We start from the raw sequence: 18,851 nt of genomic DNA, 5'->3' as shown, positions 1-18,851 counted from the left end.
TGACCGGGGACGCAGCTCTGTGCCCAGTGTCCTCCGGGGCTGGGTTGGGGTGTCAGAGGGAAACAGGGCGTGGCAGCTCCATCCCAGCACGCCAGGGTGTCCTTGGGGGCATTTCCAGGTGACCGTGGCCTCTGCTCTGGTCGCCAGAACTTGCGACCCACCAGCAACGTGGGGTGTTGAGCACTTGAAACGTGGCTGGTCCAAGCTGAGACATGCTTCGAGGACGAAACGCACATTGGATTTTGAAGACTTAGTACAAAAAAAAAAAATAAAAAAAGTAACGTCTCTCTAACGCTGTGTATACTGAGTACTTGTTGAAGTGATAATGTTTTGGATACACTGGGCTAAGTAAAATATATGATCAGAATTCCTTTCACATGCTTCTTTTTGCCTTTTTTAACATAGCCCCCAGAAAATTTAAAATCATATACGTGGCTGGCATTATATTTTTTTGGCAGCACTGGCCTAGCCCTTTGAATAGGAGAAAGGACAGTAATAGCGAACACCTGAGTAGTGTTGCCTTACGCCCAGCCCTTCTGGGAGGGCTTCACTCTTATTCAGCTATTTAATCCTCACACTGACCCGTGAGGCAGGAGCTACCTGGCAAAGCAGAGGGTGAACGGTTGTGTAATGGTGGGTAAAATGTACTGCAAAAACATCTTAAAAAATTGGGCTATCCTCTTATGATTTTTAAAATGTATTTTTCATTAAATAACTTTTTCAGTAAATTCAATAATAATTTTCATAAAAGTAATACATAATCATTGTAGAAAATTTGGAAAATGTAGAAGCATGTGCAGGTGTCCTTGCCCGGTGTGAGACTCCCAGCCCCCCAGGACTGTGCTCGCCAAGGCCCACTGGCCTCGGGGCATCTTTGGCATCTTCCCTGGGTCTTTGCTGTCCCTCCTGCTGTGGTCAGCGTGCTCCTCCAAGTGTTCCTCACTCTCTCGCCTAGTGTGCTCCCGCCTCCCAGGCCAGCTGGAACTGTATTTCAGTAGAGGAAATAGGCCCCGAGCCAGGCTCCTGGGCTTTCTGTGTGCATTTAGTGGCACCTGCTGGCCTCCTCAGGCCTCTCCTAGACAGTAGGGATCATCCAGTTCCAACCTCTGGACCAATGAGATGTTAATAAACCTTGATTTCAAAGATTGCTGACGGGAGAAGGAGGGCCTGGTACCCCACTGTCCTTAGACCACCGTCAGTGCCTGTGGGGCCTTCCCCGCAAGTGAGGGCTGTAGCCTGAGCTCCTGGGACTCCCCATGGCTTTTGCAAAATGTTCCAGTTCCCACCAATGACTGCTTTATATTGCAGTGGTAACGCCTCTCCTTGCGGCTTCAGTGAACTGGGTTAGAGAATTCTAGAGTATTGGAGGCTCTTCACACAGACTGTGAAGTGGGCGGCTGCATCCCAAGGGGATGCCCAGTGTTGTCAGGATGTCCTTGGCCTGCAGCCATTCCTGGCCCACAATCCATTTGTGCTGCATCTTGCCCAATGCGTTTCTCCGTCGTACGTTGTTTTGGAGGTGTGTGTGTTTGTCGCGTGAGCCTGCAGCAAAGGTGATGGAAGTGGCGGTGGAGGAGGCTTTTTCAGTGAAAGCACCAACCTTGAGGCAGGTCTTCTCTGAAACCAACAGCTGTGTATCTCCTACCTCCTTATCCCCTCCCTTTTCAAGATGTCTGGAGTGTCAGCGAAGGTCCCCAGGGGAGCGAGGCAGGTGTCTGTGTGGGGCTGCTCCGGGCCTCGTGGGTGGCGGGCAGTGGGCAGCCCCTGAGCGAATGTCCAGAGCCCTCAACCTCCTCCTTGCAGGTCTGGCCGTGGGTCTGGGCTTCGGGGCCCTGGCCGAGGTCGCCAAGAAGAGCCTCCGCCCTGAGGACCCCTCAGGTGAGCTGGGCCCATGATGGGGAGGGCAGGGTGGGCCCTGAGAGTTGGGCCTGTCAGCTCCCAGCTCCTACCTGCGTTCCCCGAGGGTTGGCCTCCAGAGGCACCTTTCATCTTGTGTTCCGTGTTCACGGCAGCCCTGGAGTTTGAGGCCTGAAGGCTGTTCTGTTCCTGTCCCGGCCCACGTTGGCTCACCCAGCCGTCCTGGTTCCTCCGGGCCCTCACACCTTCCCTCTTCTGATAGGAGCCTCCGGTTTGGCCCTGCCTCTGCCCCCGCTCTGCAGAGCCGCTGGGGTCCCAGGTCTGGCCAGGTCAGGTGCCCAGGGCTCTCCGTTTGGCTGTGGTCGAGGGGCGTGGGAGCTGCTGGAACAGACCCCATGGGCCCCCCATTCCCCCACCTCGTGACCTGGGGTGGCCATTACCCCTCCAGCTTCAGACGCTTTGTCTCTGAGGTGAAGATTGTGACTCCTCTGTCCCCTGCCTCCCAGGGTCAGCCTGGGGTCAGGTCAGAACACTCAGTTCGCCTTGTCTGGGTGGCCAGCTGTGGGTGGTGCTCCATGGAGAACATTCTGCAGACCGGCTGCTCTGAAACCTGGGGTGCTTAGGGTGCTCTGACGGTGGGTCAGGGGGCAGCTGGAGGCTCCACCCACCTCCTGCCCGGTCCCCTCCCCCGGGCTTGTCCAGGTGTTGGGGGGAGGCGGCTAGGCAGGTGCAGGACGCTTTCCCTTCAGCAGGGTCCTGGGGGCTGTTGAGAGCAGCCCTGCTAGAGCCATCTGCTTGGTGGATTTCTCAAAGTTTACTTGAAGTTCTGGGCTGAGTGCCCCCTGCCCCTGGCCCATTCAGGGGACATCAGTTCATTCCGGTACTTGACACCTCCTCCCCCCTTCCCTGGGGACCCTGAGTGATCCCCACTGTCCTGCTGTGCTGTGGTCCCTGAGGCCCTAGCTACAGCCTGGGGGCCCTGAAGGGGGGCCTGCCAGCCACCTGTATGGCCCCGCTTCACCTGCAGGACCCTCTCGAGGGGATGGGGGCCTCTGCGGAGAAGGTGCTAGCCTGTCCTCCAGGCCCCTGAGTATGTGTGTGTCCTTGGAAGGGACGGGAGAGCAGAGAGGATTAGGGAGGGTATTTTTAGTGTCGGTGCTGAGACTCTGGGAAGTGAGAAGCCAGCCTTCCCCAGGCACAACCTCTCCCATCGTCCCCCTCAAAACTGGCTGCCCTCCGTCCTGCCCCGTCCAAGCAGGAAAGAAGCTATACTGGCCCCAAGGTTACAGCTGGTGTCCTTTGTCAGGGAGCCGGTGGCCCTTGTTGGGGGTCAAGAGGCCTAGGTGCCACTGGCCCAAGAGCAGGACACGGGGCTCAGGCCCAGAGGGACGTGCTCTAGCTTCCTGAGCAGGCCTGGGAACCCCTGGGCCTGGAGGGCACCGACCAGCCTGGCCCAGGCCTCCCCAGGGGCTAAGCCTCTCCTGAGGGGGACACGTGCCCACCACACCCTTGAACACCCCCGGCTCCCCCCGGGTTGTTTTCAGAACCAGCCTTGCCCGGGCAGGGGCCCAGACTCCAGCCTGTGGACAGTGGCCAGCCGTGAGGAGTGGCTGCCTGGGAAGCTCAAGAGGGCCGGGCGCCGTCCCTGGATTTCGGGGGCGCCGCTGTTGCCCGGGTCTGCTGTGTCCCTAGGGGAGAAGATCTCCCTCCTCCTGCCGGGGCTGTGGCGTCTCTGCCCTGCCCGCCTCTCCTCAGGGACACAGGCCCAGGTCCCGGCCCACAGGGCCCAGGGGCTGGGGAGGGCAGAGCGGACATAGAGGGCTGCCTATCCCTGCTGCTGCCCGAGGCGAGGGGTGATCTGGGCACCCTTCTTGGCCTAGACACCCTGGAGTGGCCCTGCCCAGGGGCTACAGCTTTCTTGACCCCCGGCAGCTGGGCTGCTTCCTGTGGAGCTGAGATCTCTCCCCTTCCCGGGACCCTGTCCTGCTGTCCGGGACCTTGGGGTGAGCCTAACCCCGCGCAGGCCTAACAGCTGCCGCAGGTGTGGGCCTTCAGTCTCACATCCCCCTGCAGCCCACCCACCCTGGTGTATCAGAGGCCAAGCTGGGCACGGCCCCGGACAGAGGGCAGTGGCATGACGGCCGCCTCCCGTGTTCGTGCCTTGGGGACCCAGCTCAGACCCACTCTGAGCGCTGGGCCAGGCCCGTGGTGATGCTGGCTGAGGAAGGTGCCAGGCTCTGTGTGGGGCAGCCCTCGGGGGTTCCTGATCTAACTGGGCTCACAGGACAGAGGGCAGGAAAAGCACCAACTGCCACTGGGTCACCCCCTCCTCATCACCTTGAGTCACCACCCTGCACCCTCCCACCCCCAACTGTGCTGAATGGAGGTTGTCTGCACACCTGAGGTCCCTATGCGTTCTCCCCAGGCCAGCTGGCACCAGCCGGGTGAGGCTGTCCTTGACCCTGAGCTCCCCTCCCTTGAGGACTGCACTCTCACTGCAGCCAGTGGCCCCAGGTGACTGTGCAGAGAGTCCAAGGGTGCTGGTGACCTTTGTCCAGCACACTGAGGGGCGAGGGACAGTGACTTGGCAGGGGCTGATACGGAGGGAGAGACCCCGTAGGCGAGCCTGTGTGTGTGTGTGTGTGTGTGTGTGTGTGTGTGTGTGTGTGTGTGTGTGTGTTGGGATGGTGTTGGAGGTGGGCCCGGGGAGACCTGGGTGACCCCCGAGGGCCTTCCTTGGCATCTGGGAGGTGGGTGTGACACGTGGGGTTAAAGTTGCATTGCCGGTTTTGTGGACCCCGAGGAGGAGAGACGTTGACTGAGCCCTTTGTGTCAAGCTCTGTGCTGGGACTTTACTGCATCTCACTTAAAACGTGTTAAACCCTGACGTCTTGTTATTGTCCCTGGACCCACAACCAGGGGCGGGTGGAGGGGCCTCTGGGGGATCCCAGGCCCAGCAGCCCCGCCTGAGGGAGGCCATGGTGACTTCGCTCCTCTGCAGGGAAGAAGGCCGTGCTGGATTCCAGCCCCTTCCTGTCAGAGGCCAACGCGGAGCGCATCGTGCGGACGCTGTGCAAGGTGCGCGGGGCGGCGCTCAAGCTGGGCCAGATGCTGAGCATCCAGGGTGAGTGCGGCTGCGTGGGCTGGGGGCGGTGAGGCAGCGTAGGGAGCGGAGCTGGGGGCGAGCAGTGGGGGGCGCCGCACCTGGCCCCGATGGGAAGGGGTGGGAGGTTTCCTGCCCACGGGCTTCTCTTGTTTGAAGCTTGGCTGTTAACCCACCTGGGATGTTTAAAAACAGTGTCTGAAATAGGAGCCCATGGTTGTTTTTCCGTCTTCTTTCTGAGTGTTTTGACATGTCCAGAGGTCCTGGCATCTCAAAAGTTGGGGAGAGTCCGGCTGATTCCCCCTGGTGCCCCGCGCGGTGGTCCGAGGGTGCTGTTTGGGGAGCTCACGGGCCTGCGGTGGCGTGACACCGGGGCATGGGCTGTGTGGCCCCGAGGAAGGGAGGCCGGGGGAGACGGCGGCGGCTGAGCCGGAGGCTGGCTCACTGCAGCCCCCAGAGCAGAGCTGGGGTTCGGGGGGCCCTCCGGGCTTCTGATGGTGCCTCCCAGGGAGGAGCACCCGAGGGGCTGCTGTCCTGAGTGGGAGCACAGCCAGTCCCCCCACAAGCAGTCAGATGGACTCACTGAAGTGGCCAAGTGCAGGACAGGAGTAACCACCCAGGCAGGTGGGCGCGGGCACTGCCTGTGCCGGTGCGGACTCTGGAGTGGCACGCGCCCCTCGGAAGCCCTTCTGTGCGTGAGCCCCGCCTCTAGGATGGAGAGCCTCAGAGATGCGGTCAGGGCCCTGCAGGAGCGGCTTCATCGAAGGATTCTTTCTGGTCTCAAATAAACAAACTGAAGCCAGCCGCCGTCCGGCTGGTGAGCTGCGTGTTGAAGCTTCTGTGTGTGTTACAGAATATTTCAGAAAGCTATTCAACGACGTGGCAAGTGCTCGTGAGAAACGGCTGCAGGAGGGGAGTCGGCCAGAGCGTCTCCAGGCAGCGTGACTGCAGTCAGGGAAAAACGCATAGGGAAGGGTCAAAACGAGAAAAGAGATCAGTAGTTCTCTGTAGGTAGATTATGGGTATTTTAAACATTCAATACGCTTTGTTCCCTAAATGTCTCTCTTTTATAATCATAAGAAGCCATGCCTGCTCTTTCTAAGGAATCCAGCTCCTCAGGTCCCTGGGTGGGGGTGAGTTCCTAGGCCGCGGCACACGCTGCCCCGCACGCCATCGGCAGGGCCCCAGCTGCACAGACGCACCCAGTGCCCGGCTGGGGAGGGGTGCCGTGGGCCGGGCTGCGGGGGTCTCTGATTTGGTTGTTGGCTGAGGTGGGCCAGGAGCGTGCACGGGTCAGCGTCCCTGCGTCCCTGCGTCCCCTCTGGAGCCTTGGTCCGCAGTGTCGAGGGTCTGTGTGCCAACGGGGAAACGCTCCGCGGGAGCAGGGAGGACCCGAGGCTGGGCCTGCTGTGTGGCGTTGGGCCCGTGCCTCGTCTTCTCTGAACCTTGGGTTCAGCGTGTGAAGGGCAGAGCGGCACCTCGGCCTACCCCCCGGGAGGCCTCGCTGGGCAGGGCTGCTCAAGGTGGCCTGTGCACCCTCCTTCCGAGGGGTCAGCCTTCCGCGCTCTGAATGCTCTGCTGCCTTCCAGACGACGCCTTCATCAACCCCCATCTGGCCAAGATCTTCGAGCGGGTCAGGCAGAGCGCAGACTTCATGCCGCTGAAGCAGATGACGGTGAGGCCGGTGCGGCCCAGGGTCCGGGCGCTGGCAGCCCTGCGGGAGGGGTTGGGGAGGGCCCCTCAGGGTGTCCCCGGCGGTGCTCATGGCCCCTCCCTGGCCTCTCCCTCCAGAAAACTCTCAACAACGACCTGGGCCCCAGCTGGCGGGACAAGCTGGAGTACTTTGAGGAGCGGCCCTTTGCAGCCGCCTCTATCGGGCAGGTGCACCTGGCCCGCATGAAGGGCGGCCGCGAGGTGGCCATGAAGATCCAGGTGGGCACCCGGGATGTGGGCTCAGTGCCCTGAGGGGCTGCACAGGGCCGAGCCGGGCCCTGCAGTGCGGGGCCTCTGCACCCCACGTCCCCTGTGTGTCCCTGTGCCCAGGGCAGGGCCTGTGTCTCATCACTTCTGTCCCGGCACCTGGTCAGCGGTGGGTGCCGAGAAGTATTTGCTAAGTGAGTGACTGTAGGAGGGAGGACAGCCTCCCAGCACGCTTGGTTTGGTGGGGGCAGGGACTGGGGACAAGTGACTGTCTGGGGCCTGAGCCGCAGGGATGGGGATGGGGGAGGGAGCGGTCGGCGGTGGAGAGCAGGGTCGCAGTGGGCCCGGGGGTCACGGCAGCCCTGGTGGCTCTTGGCTCTGCCTCGCGGAGGTGCGGGGTCCGGGAGGGATACAGCTGGGCAGCTGGTGGGTGGCAGGGGGCGGGGGCGCCGCGGGGCCCTGCTGTCTGTCTGCCTGACTCCCCTGTCCCCCGCAGTACCCCGGCGTGGTGGTGGCAGGGGGGCGGGGGCGCCGCGGGGCCTGCTGTGTCTGTCTGCCTGACCCCCCTGTCCCCCGCAGTACCCCGGCGTGGTGGTGGCAGGGGGGCGGGGGCGCCGCGGGGCCTGCTGTGTCTGTCTGCCTGACCCCCCTGTCCCCCGCAGTACCCCGGCGTGGCCCAGAGCATCGGCAGCTGGTGGGTGGCAGGGGGCGGGGGCGCCGCGGGCCCTGCTGTCTGTCTGCCTGACCCCCCCTGTCCCCCGCAGTACCCCGGCGTGGCCCAGAGCATCAGCAGTGACGTCCACAACCTCATGGCCGTGCTGAACATGAGCAACATGCTTCCAGAAGGTCTGAGGCTGCCGCCGGGCAAGGGCAGGCCTGTGGGCGGGCTCTGGGGGCCCCGGGGGCCTCCCGGGGAGCCCCCAGTCCCCCTGACGCCCTCCTCCCTGGCCCAGGCCTATTCCCTGAGCACCTGATCGACGTGCTGAGGCGGGAGCTGACCCTCGAGTGTGACTACCAGCGAGAGGCCGCCTGTGCCCGCAGGTTCAGGTGCGGCTCCAGCCTCGGGCCCTTGCCCGTTGCTCCCGCTGGGGAGACAGAAGGGGCGGCTTTGGGCAGCCCATTGTGGGCTGAAGGCTGCCCCCCCCCCACTTCCCCTGGCTCTGAGGGGCGATGGCTGGGGTTGGGGCCTGAGGCTGGGGCCGTGTCCCGCCCAGCTCGGGGCAGGGCCCTCCTCCGCCTGGGGAGCTCACCGCTTGCTGTCCTGTGTGTCGCCCCAGCGTGTTGCTTGGGTGCGATCAAGGAGGCCCGGGTGTGACCTCCCACCCGCCCCTGCTAGGGAGCTGCTGAAGGACCACCCCTTCTTCTACGTGCCCGAGATTGTGGACGAGCTCTGCAGCCCCCATGTGCTGACCACGGAGCTGGTGTCCGGCTTCCCCCTGGACCAGGCCGAGGGGCTGAGCCAGGAGATCCGGAATGAGGTGGGTCACAGGGTGGGCCTGGAGCCCCAAGGCCCCACTGTGGGGCAGAGCGGGCAGGAGGGCTGCTGCGTTTACCCACCTGGTGGTACGCTTGGCCTCAAAGTCAGCTCTGGGCGTGAGGCAGGATGGGGTGGAAGATGGGGAGGGAAATGGGAGTCAAGCTTCCCCGGCCCAGATCCAGGGGCCACCGGGTGGCCCGGTGCTGGTGACGAGGACCCACCCGGCCCCCAGATCTGCTACAACATCCTGGTCCTGTGCCTGAGGGAGCTGTTCGAGTTCCACTTCATGCAGACAGACCCCAACTGGTCCAACTTCTTTTATGACCCTCAGCAGCACAAGGTGAGTGCCCAGTGGGGCCCCCACAGGGAGCCTGAGCTCCGCTGGAGCAGGGTCCGAGATCTGGGGGTCTCAGCCTTCTGCCGCCCTGTCCCCCCAACCCGTGCTCCACTGGGGCAAACCCTCCCCGGTATCGCCTGTTCCCAGGTGGCTCTTCTGGACTTCGGGGCGACTCGGGAATATGACAGATCCTTCACGGACCTCTACATCCAGGTAGGGGTGGAGGCAGGGCTTGGCCTTGGCCCTTGCTCTCCTGAGGCTCAGATGGGATGCTTGGGACTCGGGAGTGGGCGGGCGGGCGGGCTTCTGTCCTCATGTCCCTGCCTGTCCGCAGCATTTGGTGCCCGTGGATGAGGCCGCAGCCACCTCGGGCTCAGGGGAGTAAAGCGGAAAGGTGGGTGGGCCGGCAGCTGGCCTGTGTGGGGAGGGGCAGTGCTGGCTCCCTGGACCCCCAGGAGCTCCCCTCTGCGTGCTGCCCACGGTCCCCCCCTCTGCACCTCTGCCCAGATCATCAGGGCTGCTGCTAACCAGGACAGGGAGGCCGTGCTGAAGAAGTCCATCGAGATGAAGTTCCTCACCGGCTACGAGGTCAAGGTGAGCTCCCCACCCCCCCACCCCCGCACCCTCCACCGTGACTCTGGAGACACACAAGGCTTGCTGAGCCAGACTCAGCCCCGGGCCATGGACTGCTTTTCCCTTGAAATCTGAAGGGAATCTTAGTTTACAAATGAGATCAGAAGTGACAGCTGCTCTCGAGGGTCTCCACAGGCCCCCTGGGCCGGCCCCGCCCCAGCCCCGGGGCCGAGGGCCTCAGAATGCCAGGGGACTGGCCACCAAGCTCTTGTTTTATGCCCCACTCCAGCCCATTCGAGATCCCAGTCGTCGTGTTGGCGCTCGGGGCCCGGGTGGGCGGATGGGATGTCAAAGCATCAGGCCTCACCGGGGAAGGGGTGAGGGGAGCGCTGGAAGTAATCGTAGCAGCCCTTTACATGAAGGGGCGACCATCTGTGTTCCTGTCACCCAGAGCCCACTCAGAAAGCAGCACTTTCCTCTCCTGATGACAGTGGGGAAGGGTTGCAGACACACAGGTGGGCTCAGGTCTGCCACCCACGAGGAGTGCAGAGGCTCAGGTCAGCTTAGGCCTATAGGCTGTTCTTCTGGGAATGACGGGTGTTTCGGCCGCGGACCCCGCCACTTCCTTTCTTCTTCCACGGAGCCCAGTTCACACATTAATGATGTTCGCCTGGCCCCTGTTGGTTTGAGTTTGCACCCTGGTTAACGTTCTTCAGTCTGGTTGAAACACTCACCTACCTGGCCCACTCGCCGGCGAGCGCTCAGTCTAGGCCCCGTGATGGGAGCCCTGGGCTGGTGAGGGCTCTTTGATCTTGCCTCCACTCACCTCCCTCCAGGCCATGGAAGACGCCCACTTGGATGCCATCCTTATCCTGGGGGAGGCCTTTGCCTCGGAGGAGCCCTTTGACTTTGGCACCCAGAGCACCACCGAGAAGATCCACAACCTGATCCCCGTCATGCTGAAGCACCGGCTTGTCCCGCCGCCCGAGGAGACCTACTCGTTGCACAGGAAGATGGGGGGCTCCTTCCTCATCTGCTCCAAGCTGAAGGCCCGGTTCCCCTGCAGGGCCATGTTCGAGGAGGCCTACAGCAACTACCGCAGGAGGCAGGCCGAGCAGCAGTAGCCGCGGGCCCGGCCGCTAGGCGGGACCCTCCGTCCTCCTGCCGCTAAAACTCGTAGGAAGCCAGTGGTGGCCACGCTCCGTTTAAGCTTCACCCAGTGAGAGGGGGCCGCGCTGATGGGGGGGCCGCTGCTCAGAGCCCGTGGCCAGCACTTATACACGGTTCTCATTGCTGAGTGGGTGTGGGGTGAGAGGCGCCAGCACGGAAATGCAGCCCCGCTGCTGTCTGGCAGAATCTGCTTATTGTTTACTCATCCTCTGAAATGACTCTCGATAAAAAGACGATTTTATTTCCTTTTCCTTTTTGTAACAGGGCTTTTTGCTAATGTGAATGGTAACCAGGAGAAGATGAGGAGAAGATGAGAGTTCTCCCTTTGAATCCCTGCCACCAAAAAAAAAAAAAACCAAAACCAAAAAACAGAAAAGCCTTTTTGGATTTTATGGAGTGTGTAATACAAGGTTTGTGTGTGTGTGTGTTTCTAGAATGAGATGTGTGTTTTCTGCCTTTTCCTCTCCAGCTTGGATCTGCACCTGGGAGAAGTGCCGATCTGAGCAGTGCCGACAAGCACGACTTCTCCGAGCGAGGCCCACCCACACCTGCTCTCTGGCTGGTTCCTAGAGGCTTTTTTTGACAAGCAGAGGTTTCCAGAGAACTGCTGCCCCCTGCAGGGAGGGGCGGGAGCCCCAGAAGGGGAGAGAAGGCCGCGTGCTCTCTGTGTGTGTGTGGGCCCTTCTTCCCGCTCCGGCGCCTGGGCCGTTTGTGGAAGGTGATGTGCACGTGTCATCTGCTTGGACCCGAGGGGTCGTTTCAGGCCGTTAACCTCTGTACAATTCTTGTAATTGTCTGATTTACTTGTTTCAATTAAAGAAAAAAATGCTAGCATTGTGGCGTTAATTCTTTCACGTGTAAAGGATTCTGAGCTGCTGGTGAGGACCCCGAGGTCAGCGTCACACCCTTTCGCGCCTCCAGACGCTTCTGCAAGGTTTGCCCCTGTTCCCAGCGTGAGGCTCTTGGTGCCTGAACCCGGAAGGCTCAGCCCATATTCCTCGTCGGAGAAAGGGTGCGGGGAGGGGCCGGCACAGCTGCCAGGTCCCCGCCGCAGCAGCTTCCCAGGCCCCACTGCGCAGAGGCTGTATGACACGGTGCTGGCAACCGCGGGAAAAGGTGGCCACCAGCCGGCAGGGCGAGGGCCTGGCTTGAGCGGCAGTGATGCCCGGGCCAGGGATCGAGCGCGGCCGAGGCGCACTCTCCTGGGGCAAAAAAGTTCACTCCTCGGTCACGGGGGCGTTTTGAACGTTCAAACGTCCCGGCCCAAGTCGTGGGAAGTGTCTGCTGCTTCTCTGCAGGAGGAAGATGGAAGATCGAAGGGCTGCCCCGTTTACAGTCAGCGGTGGCACCGGCAGGGAAGTCCAGAAGAGGGGAGTTGAAAGCTTCAAGGGAATGGAACACCATGCCGCCTGAGCTGTGGAAGGGACTAAGGAAGTCCTGGATTAACCCCACGCCCTTCTAGCGTAATGAGGAAGCTGGATGAGGAGAGGGACGGGCAGAAATGGGGGTCAGGCGAGACAAAAAGAGCCAGTCACCTTTTCTCCATTCCTCAGACTTTTTAATCAGGGAAAAGAAGACAAAATGCTCAATTCGAACAGTTCCCTGTTTTATTGCAATACATCAGAGTCTGGTTAATATTAAGTGATACCAACGTAAAATATCGGCGAGGCGTCTTCTGTTACATTTTGACTGTCCCACCTTAAATATTTCTGTGCAAAAGAATCCACACCATTGTTTGGTAGCAGAGAATCTCATAAAGTTCCCTAAGACAATGAGGGGATAAAACCAAACAAAATGAAATGAGTGATAAGAGGCCAAAGCAGTATCTTTTCCCCTTCCGTACACACTTATTTGTCAGCATTATATTCTAAACAAAAAAATGATTACACCCAGGCCATGCAAAACTGTACAATAATATTACAATGAGAAAAAAAAACCCTAAAAAATTTATAAAACAAATGGTATTACACTATCAAATAAAAAGGCAGGTCATTTTGTTTTCATGAAATTTCAAGGTTGACTTGTTTTCATCAATTTCCCCCCATAAATGCAATGGTTTCTGTGTGTAACGGTTGTCCCCGGGAAGGGAGAGGAGCGCCGGCCTACGGGGCAGCGCTGAAACAAGACACGAGCTGAAGCGAGGCCCTCTAATGGCGCAGGACTCTGCAGAGAACACTGGAGTTGCATGATCAAGTCATCACCAGCAAAGAGGTTTTAACGTGGGCCCAACGAAATGCCATGTGGCTTGTCTAACGAATGCAGGGGCTGGGCCACCGAGAGGTGGGGAGCAAGGCGCCCAGTTACTTCCCTGTTTTGCCCAGCGGACCGGGGCAGTGGCGAAGTCTGGCCGCTGCCGAGAGTGCCCCTCAGTCCAGAGAGTGGATACTGAGCTTTACAAAGCTCTGTGCAGCTGGGAGACTACAGTGTTCACGGCCAAAGGCCAGCAAACGGCCCTGCTGTACCTGGGGGTTAGGGATGTCCACCCACTCCTACTCTGGATTTTCTTTAATGATACCTGAGAGTCCACAGAAATGCAACTGGTCTTTCACAGAAGTAGATGCGGCCACTGAGTAGCAAAATGACAGGATTCTAACCATATGGAAGGCAGACAGAGGGGCTGAGAGGCAGCTGGGGAATGGCAGAATTTCAGATTCTTCCCTGAAACCTGGGTACAAGAATTGCTTGGAAAACTCAGTAGATGGGCCCTTTTAAATTGTATTTCATAGCCTTAAAACCGTGCTCCCTGGGAAGGAAGATAAATCACTAAGTGTAGGGATGGGTGTGTGCGCGCGTGTGTGTGTATGCACGTAACGAAAGAAGTGAAATTTGCTTTAGCAATCATTTGACAAGGAGGAAGGCTTTTGTTTTTGGCAAAAAGAAATATATATATATATATATATATATATATATATATGTAACTTTATACACCCAAAGCACGAACAGATTAAAGTAGTCAGAATTCAAAAGCAGACAACAAATTGGCTGAACACAGATAGCACCAAATACCAACACATCCAGACTATGCCAGAGATGCCTCTCCACTTGTTTTTACTTTCTACTGAGGAGAGAAATGAGTTCCTGCTGCCATATACATTCTTTGAATGTCCTGCACGAGAACAAACAAAGGATAACTTCAGACAGCAACATCACATCTGTTCCATGATCTTTCAATGATCCCTTTCGATGATCATTACGTTTTCTGTGTCTCTAGAACCCAATTCCCCATCTTTCCAAATCATTCTCGAGAAGCTTCTGAAGGTAACTGCTTCATATTTAAGAATGGGGATAAGCCCAGTAGAATGATCATTATCTCGGGAAAATACCTCCCAAACTACTACCCTTGGCGGTGTTTCTCCCCCAAAGTTCTACTACTGGAAGCTAATCATATTTGGGACTGCTCTCTCACTACTGGTAAGACCATTTCAGATGACTGGAGTATAATCCACTGGGTTAATATTACACCTCCCAGTGAGCCCAGCGGCCAAGACAAGCCCTTCTCTTATCTGCCCTGTTGCGGGGGCTGCAGGGTATGACTCATCATAGTGGAGCCCAGACTTCAGGTATGGTTATATTTTGATCCTAAAAGCATCTTTTAAAAAATAAGCACCTACAGGCAGCAGAAACTTGGTTGTCAAAGCCATAAACTAATGGCTTAGTGTGGAGTCCTGTGAATCTCAGCCTGGTCTGCCTCCTCAGGGGAGAAAAGGGAGGCAGGAAGACGCGGGGGGGGGGGAAAGGAAAACAGGGGGAGGGAGGGTCTGGAGGAGAGCGGGCCACGTGCACCTGGCACCTGGCTGGCCGGTTCCCTCCTCTCCCGAGAAGTGTCAAGCTTATGGAGCTACCGGAGTCCTGGCCATAGCCAGACTCAAGGTCTCCCTCTTGCTATCTGAATGCACCGAAGTATTTTTACGTGACGCTTTTCCAAAAGCAAAGGATTTAGAAGGTTAGAATTGTGCAGTAATTTATGCCCATCCAAAGTAAAACACAATCAAATCTGAGCAAGCACCAAGTTCCAACGTCAAAACTGTTATTATTTTTAAATTCTCTACTGTAACATTTTATAATATAACCCCCAAACAGGATCCTTTCTTCCCTCACTGAACCTCAGTAACCTGTTCCAGAGAGTGGCATCAGTGCAAACAGTATAGCTCCCTGTGGCTTGTGGTGGGGAAGGCCGGCACAGCTGCTGCCGAGGAGAAAGATGTGAAATAGGGGGCAGGGGTGAAACGACGGTGCTCCCACACTGCAATTCAGACAAGCCACTGCAGGAAAATGCTTCCATTTTAGCTGAATTTTAAAGAAGAGAGCAGAAAATCTGTTTCTATTTCTCAGAGCAATTTAGATTAAAAAGTAAAAGAGAGGCAGATTCTCTTTACTGCCATGAAATGGTTTTATTTCTCTCTCTTTCTCTACTCATGTGCTTAACCGGTGAAATGACTCTGGAGACATAAGGTCCTGGTCCTGCGTCTCATTTCCTTGTGGTAATTAAAACAGCGGGAGTCCAAATGGGAATGTGACTAACACCACAACACAGCAACCGAGGGAGGAAAAGCTTCAGCAGTCGAGGTGGCCACGCTGGGCTGACTTCCTGCCCGCGCCCGGGCTGAGCATGTCCATTTCCCACTGGGTGCGGGAAAGAGTATTTGGTTAAGGCTGGTCAAGTCCTTGCGTTTGAGGTTTTACATTATTTGGTAACTAAACCCCCTTTCCCAGGCTTATCTGAGGAAGCTCACACCCCCCCTCAAAACAGACCCCTCCCTGAGAAGCTGGCTCGGCTGGGGGCCAGACGCCTCGCTGCCACTCAGAGAGTAAGGGGTTTCGCCAAGGAGAAAAAGCACTTTTATGAACCCTTTTATGGACCTTCAGAAACTACGACATTCCTTGTGTCCTTTCAGGTGGAAGGGATCCAGAAGGTGACAAAACTGCATTTCTACATTCATCAGCAGAAGATACCAAAATACAGTAATAAATGAGAAGTGTGGTTCAAACTCTACTGCTAGAAAAAGCAATGTCTTGGATAGAAGTAAATATGCCTTTTAATGATGCTGCTGAAGAGGCTTCAAATGTTAAAAGTCTGGTTTCCAGGTCACACTCCAAACCGATGAAACCAAAGCCTTGGAACATTCCCTAAAGCTCCCAGGTGACTGCGACCAGTGTGAGGAACGGCACTAAGGGGAGCTCTCACTCCTCTCGCTCTCCTTCTGTAAACGTCAGCTGGAGGCCTTTCTACCCTTTGATTACTTAGGTGGAAAACAGACAAGAAACAATACATTGCTTTAAATTAAATGATCTCTGTCTCATATATGCATCCATCTTTTGTTGAATACAAGATGCTTCTTTTTATTATATACAGTCGGTATTTAACCTCTACATTTGTGTATTTAGTTAAACTCTATTTTGTAGTAAAATATGCATCGTTTTAGTGAACAGGGATTTACTGGCAACGATCAGGTCGACATTCACCGTGGTGCTGAAGGGGCATGGCGTGCCCGGGGCCCACCGGCGAGCCCCACGTGCTGTCTCAGGGCTACAATGAGGCTCTACTGTGAAAACAATGGCTGTCTAATCTTATTCTTATCGCTTACATTTGTGTAATCTGCCTACTTAAGCTACCTTTCAGGGAAGGGGGGAAATATTCTGGAAAGCAACGCTAAGTGTACGAAATGAAATCGGTATTCATCTGAGCTGCTCAATGAAAGTCTGCCTTTACAGCTGTTGCTCTTCAGTCGAGGGGCGCGTGGATGTGAGTCCTAGAGGCAGAATTCCTGAGTCCCCGCCTGCTACTGCTGCGGCCCTGGCGCTTCCAGGCAGGGGTGGTGGGAGATGACAGTGAGAGCACAGGGTGAGTGAGGGGAAGGAGCCCAGAGCGGCCGCTGCTCCGGCGTCTGGTCTGAGAGCAGAGGCCACTCATGGGTCCCAGCTCCCGCGGTCGGTGCTCTCCAGGGAGAGGCTCTTGGTCTTCCGGGGCGACACCGGGCTGGGAGGGCTGCTCAGGTTGGAACTGTTGGAAGCCGTGGAATGCCTCGGAGAATCAGAGTCCTGTGAGGCCCAGAGGAAGACGTCAGGGGGCAGCAGAGGGGCGGGAGGGGCTCAGGCCACCACGTCTCCCCTCCAGCCACCCTGGCCAATGAACTGACGTGACTTTTCTCCTGTCGGTAGAAAGCCCCTTTTCTGAGCTGAGTAAGAGGCACAGAAGATAACAAACGCTCATAGGCCCTTCTGCAGGTCTTTAGAAACGTAGGGCATTTTCATACAAAAGCTATTAGAAGTCTGAACACCTCCAGGGAAACTGCAGTTTGCAACCCAAGTGACTGGCTCCGCCACCCCCGCCGCAGTGAGCGGCTGATCGCTGCGGCAGCGGAGGCCAGGCTCAAGGCGGTGGACCGGCTTTGGGAAACGCGCTCGCCTTTTCTCGTTCAGGACTTCTCCAAACCCCTGTCCCCAGACAGAGGTACTGCCCACGCGGTACTCACCTCTGCGTCGTAGTCCCTCGCCGGGGCGTCACTTCCTTGGTCCAGGCCTCCCGAGGACAGCGAGCCCTCTGACGGAGAGGGCATGGGCTGCCGCTTTGCACTGTAGCTTCCTCCAGAGAATTCTCTCTTTAATGCACTGCCGTTCTGTGCGGATGACCCTATAAGCACATCGTTCAGGTGAAACTTTATACGTGCAGAAGGGGACGATCCTCTAGAAAGTGCACAGACTGCTGAGGTGACGATCCATCCTTCCCGCTGCCCTGGGGTCATCCTCCCGCTTACAGCCCTTCACTGATGGACAGTGGGTCCAGCTGCGTTACCCTGATACCCAAGCCCACCTCGGAGCCCAGCCGCCAGGGCTGCTGGGTGAGCGGGCAGCACTCACCAGGCCGCTGCTCTCACTGGCCGTGCCCAGGCTGCCCTGCTTGCTAGACAATTCCACAGGATCAATCCTTCCAGTCTCCACCCACGTGCTACTGCCTTAGTGAGTTTTCTTTCCTACTCCCTGGAGCACCTACGGCACTTCCTACCACCTCTTTCAGAGCATTCGGGTCCTATGTCGTAATTATGTGCCTTGCCATTCTTTTAATAGAAGGACGGTCTTTGCCTCTGCAGGACCCGGGGCAGGACCGGGTATGCAGCAGGTGCTCAAAACACACGTGCTGAACGATGACGCAGAACAGAACAGCTTCCGGAAGTGAGGACCATGCCACCTGATGATGCGTAACTGTCACTTAACTTGTAGAGGATTTTCATAAAACACACAAAGGAACAGAAGAGAAGCATTTTCATTCCACAGGGCAAAAAGCCTGGGATACAAAAATGAGGTGAGTTTCTTTAAAATCACACTCTATTTTGATCTTAGAGTTGGGGTACATCAAAGGAGGGCTGGCACCATGCCCAAAAAATGCTTAGAAATATTGGGGTATTGTGAGTACCTGTTTAAAACGCTTAGCATTCCCTACTATTCTTTAGTTTTTACTGAAAAATGTTTTAATCTTGCTGAGCTGCAATATTAAGATCACTGGTCAAAAAAGACTGTGAGACTGCGTCGAGGTTTTAGCACAACTACGAGGTATATATAGACTGTGAAGCCGGCCTGCTGAAGCCCTGTCCTTGGTGATCTCCCCCAGCTTCCTTCTAGTTTCGGTTTGTTTCCTGAGCCCCTCAGCTGTGTCACCATAATTTACTTATTGCAGAGGTTACCAACACTGGTTGTATGCTTCATATTCCATTACGGAGCTTTAAAAATACCAGTGCCTGGGCCCCATCCCAGACCAATAATAACATAATTTCTGACTTAACTTTTAAAAGCCCTTCTGATGATTCTAGAATGCATCTCAGGCTGAGAACCACTGACTTAATCTTACTTCCAACACTCCATCCAGTTTCTAAGCCGTCTGTCACCAGACATATACTGACTTTCATTTGTGGATGTGTTTCTTTGGCTATGTACTCTTTACTTTTTTGCTGTGGATCTTATGTCTCCTTAGATTACAACCTAACTGAAGGCATAAATCACTTTGTATAATTTCTCTTTGAATTCCATGCCTAGTTCAGTGCTCAATTTGACAAAAGCTGTAATGTAAGTTCCTATTTTAAAAATTTTGTCACTCTGAATAAAAAACCCAAACCGCCAGAGTTCTGCTGCTCTTCTTACTAATCTGTGTGACCTTAAGCCAGTTATTTTATCTAAGTCTCAGTCTTCTTCATTTGTAAATAAGAAAGTAAATTCTACCTTATGGGATTTCTGTGGGAACTGAGCGCTCAATACACGGAGAATGAAACGTGAGACGGAAGGTGTGTGAGGGGGCTGCCCAGAGCTTAGTACGCACTTACTGGGCTCTTTTCCTCCGTCCTAGTGATCGTTTATAGAATGGAGAACTTAATCCACCTCTGTGATTTACACTTTTTCTTTTCTTTTCTTTCTTTTTTCTTTTT

General features: G+C 56.5%; 2 protein-coding genes across 8 annotated transcripts in view; one reads left to right on the top strand and one right to left on the bottom strand.

Annotated features, from left to right (window-relative positions):
• Nucleotides 1–11,263, top strand: part of COQ8A (coenzyme Q8A) — a 49,695-nt gene extending 38,432 nt beyond the window's left edge. The window contains exons 5-15 of the mRNA XM_065877250.1: nt 1,804–1,878; nt 4,859–4,981; nt 6,550–6,635; nt 6,752–6,892; nt 7,645–7,726; nt 7,834–7,927; nt 8,217–8,358; nt 8,590–8,697; nt 8,842–8,907; nt 9,202–9,288; nt 10,104–11,263. Coding sequence (XP_065733322.1) covers nt 1,804–1,878; nt 4,859–4,981; nt 6,550–6,635; nt 6,752–6,892; nt 7,645–7,726; nt 7,834–7,927; nt 8,217–8,358; nt 8,590–8,697; nt 8,842–8,907; nt 9,202–9,288; nt 10,104–10,391 — 1,292 coding nt within the window. The 3' untranslated portion in view covers nt 10,392–11,263. The remainder of the gene's footprint in view (nt 1–1,803; nt 1,879–4,858; nt 4,982–6,549; nt 6,636–6,751; nt 6,893–7,644; nt 7,727–7,833; nt 7,928–8,216; nt 8,359–8,589; nt 8,698–8,841; nt 8,908–9,201; nt 9,289–10,103) is intronic.
• A 4,472-nt stretch (nt 11,264–15,735) lies between these two features.
• Nucleotides 15,736–18,851, bottom strand: part of CDC42BPA (CDC42 binding protein kinase alpha) — a 323,215-nt gene continuing 320,099 nt past the window's right edge. For 6 of the 7 annotated variants that reach the window (XM_065875718.1, XM_065875737.1, XM_065875728.1 and 3 more), the window contains 2 exons: nt 16,911–17,068; nt 16,345–16,476 (listed from right to left, as the gene is read on the bottom strand). In XM_065875718.1, coding sequence (XP_065731790.1) covers nt 16,345–16,476; nt 16,911–17,068 — 290 coding nt within the window. Of the gene's footprint in view, nt 16,477–16,910; nt 17,069–18,851 lie in introns of all 7 variants that reach the window. The other variant, XM_065875747.1, reaches the window with a different exon arrangement.

The sequence above is a fragment of the Phocoena phocoena genome, chromosome 1, assembly GCF_963924675.1.
Source record: "Phocoena phocoena chromosome 1, mPhoPho1.1, whole genome shotgun sequence".
Taxonomy (NCBI): Eukaryota; Metazoa; Chordata; class Mammalia; order Artiodactyla; family Phocoenidae; genus Phocoena; species Phocoena phocoena.
This window is presented reverse-complemented; position numbering and strand designations above follow the sequence as displayed.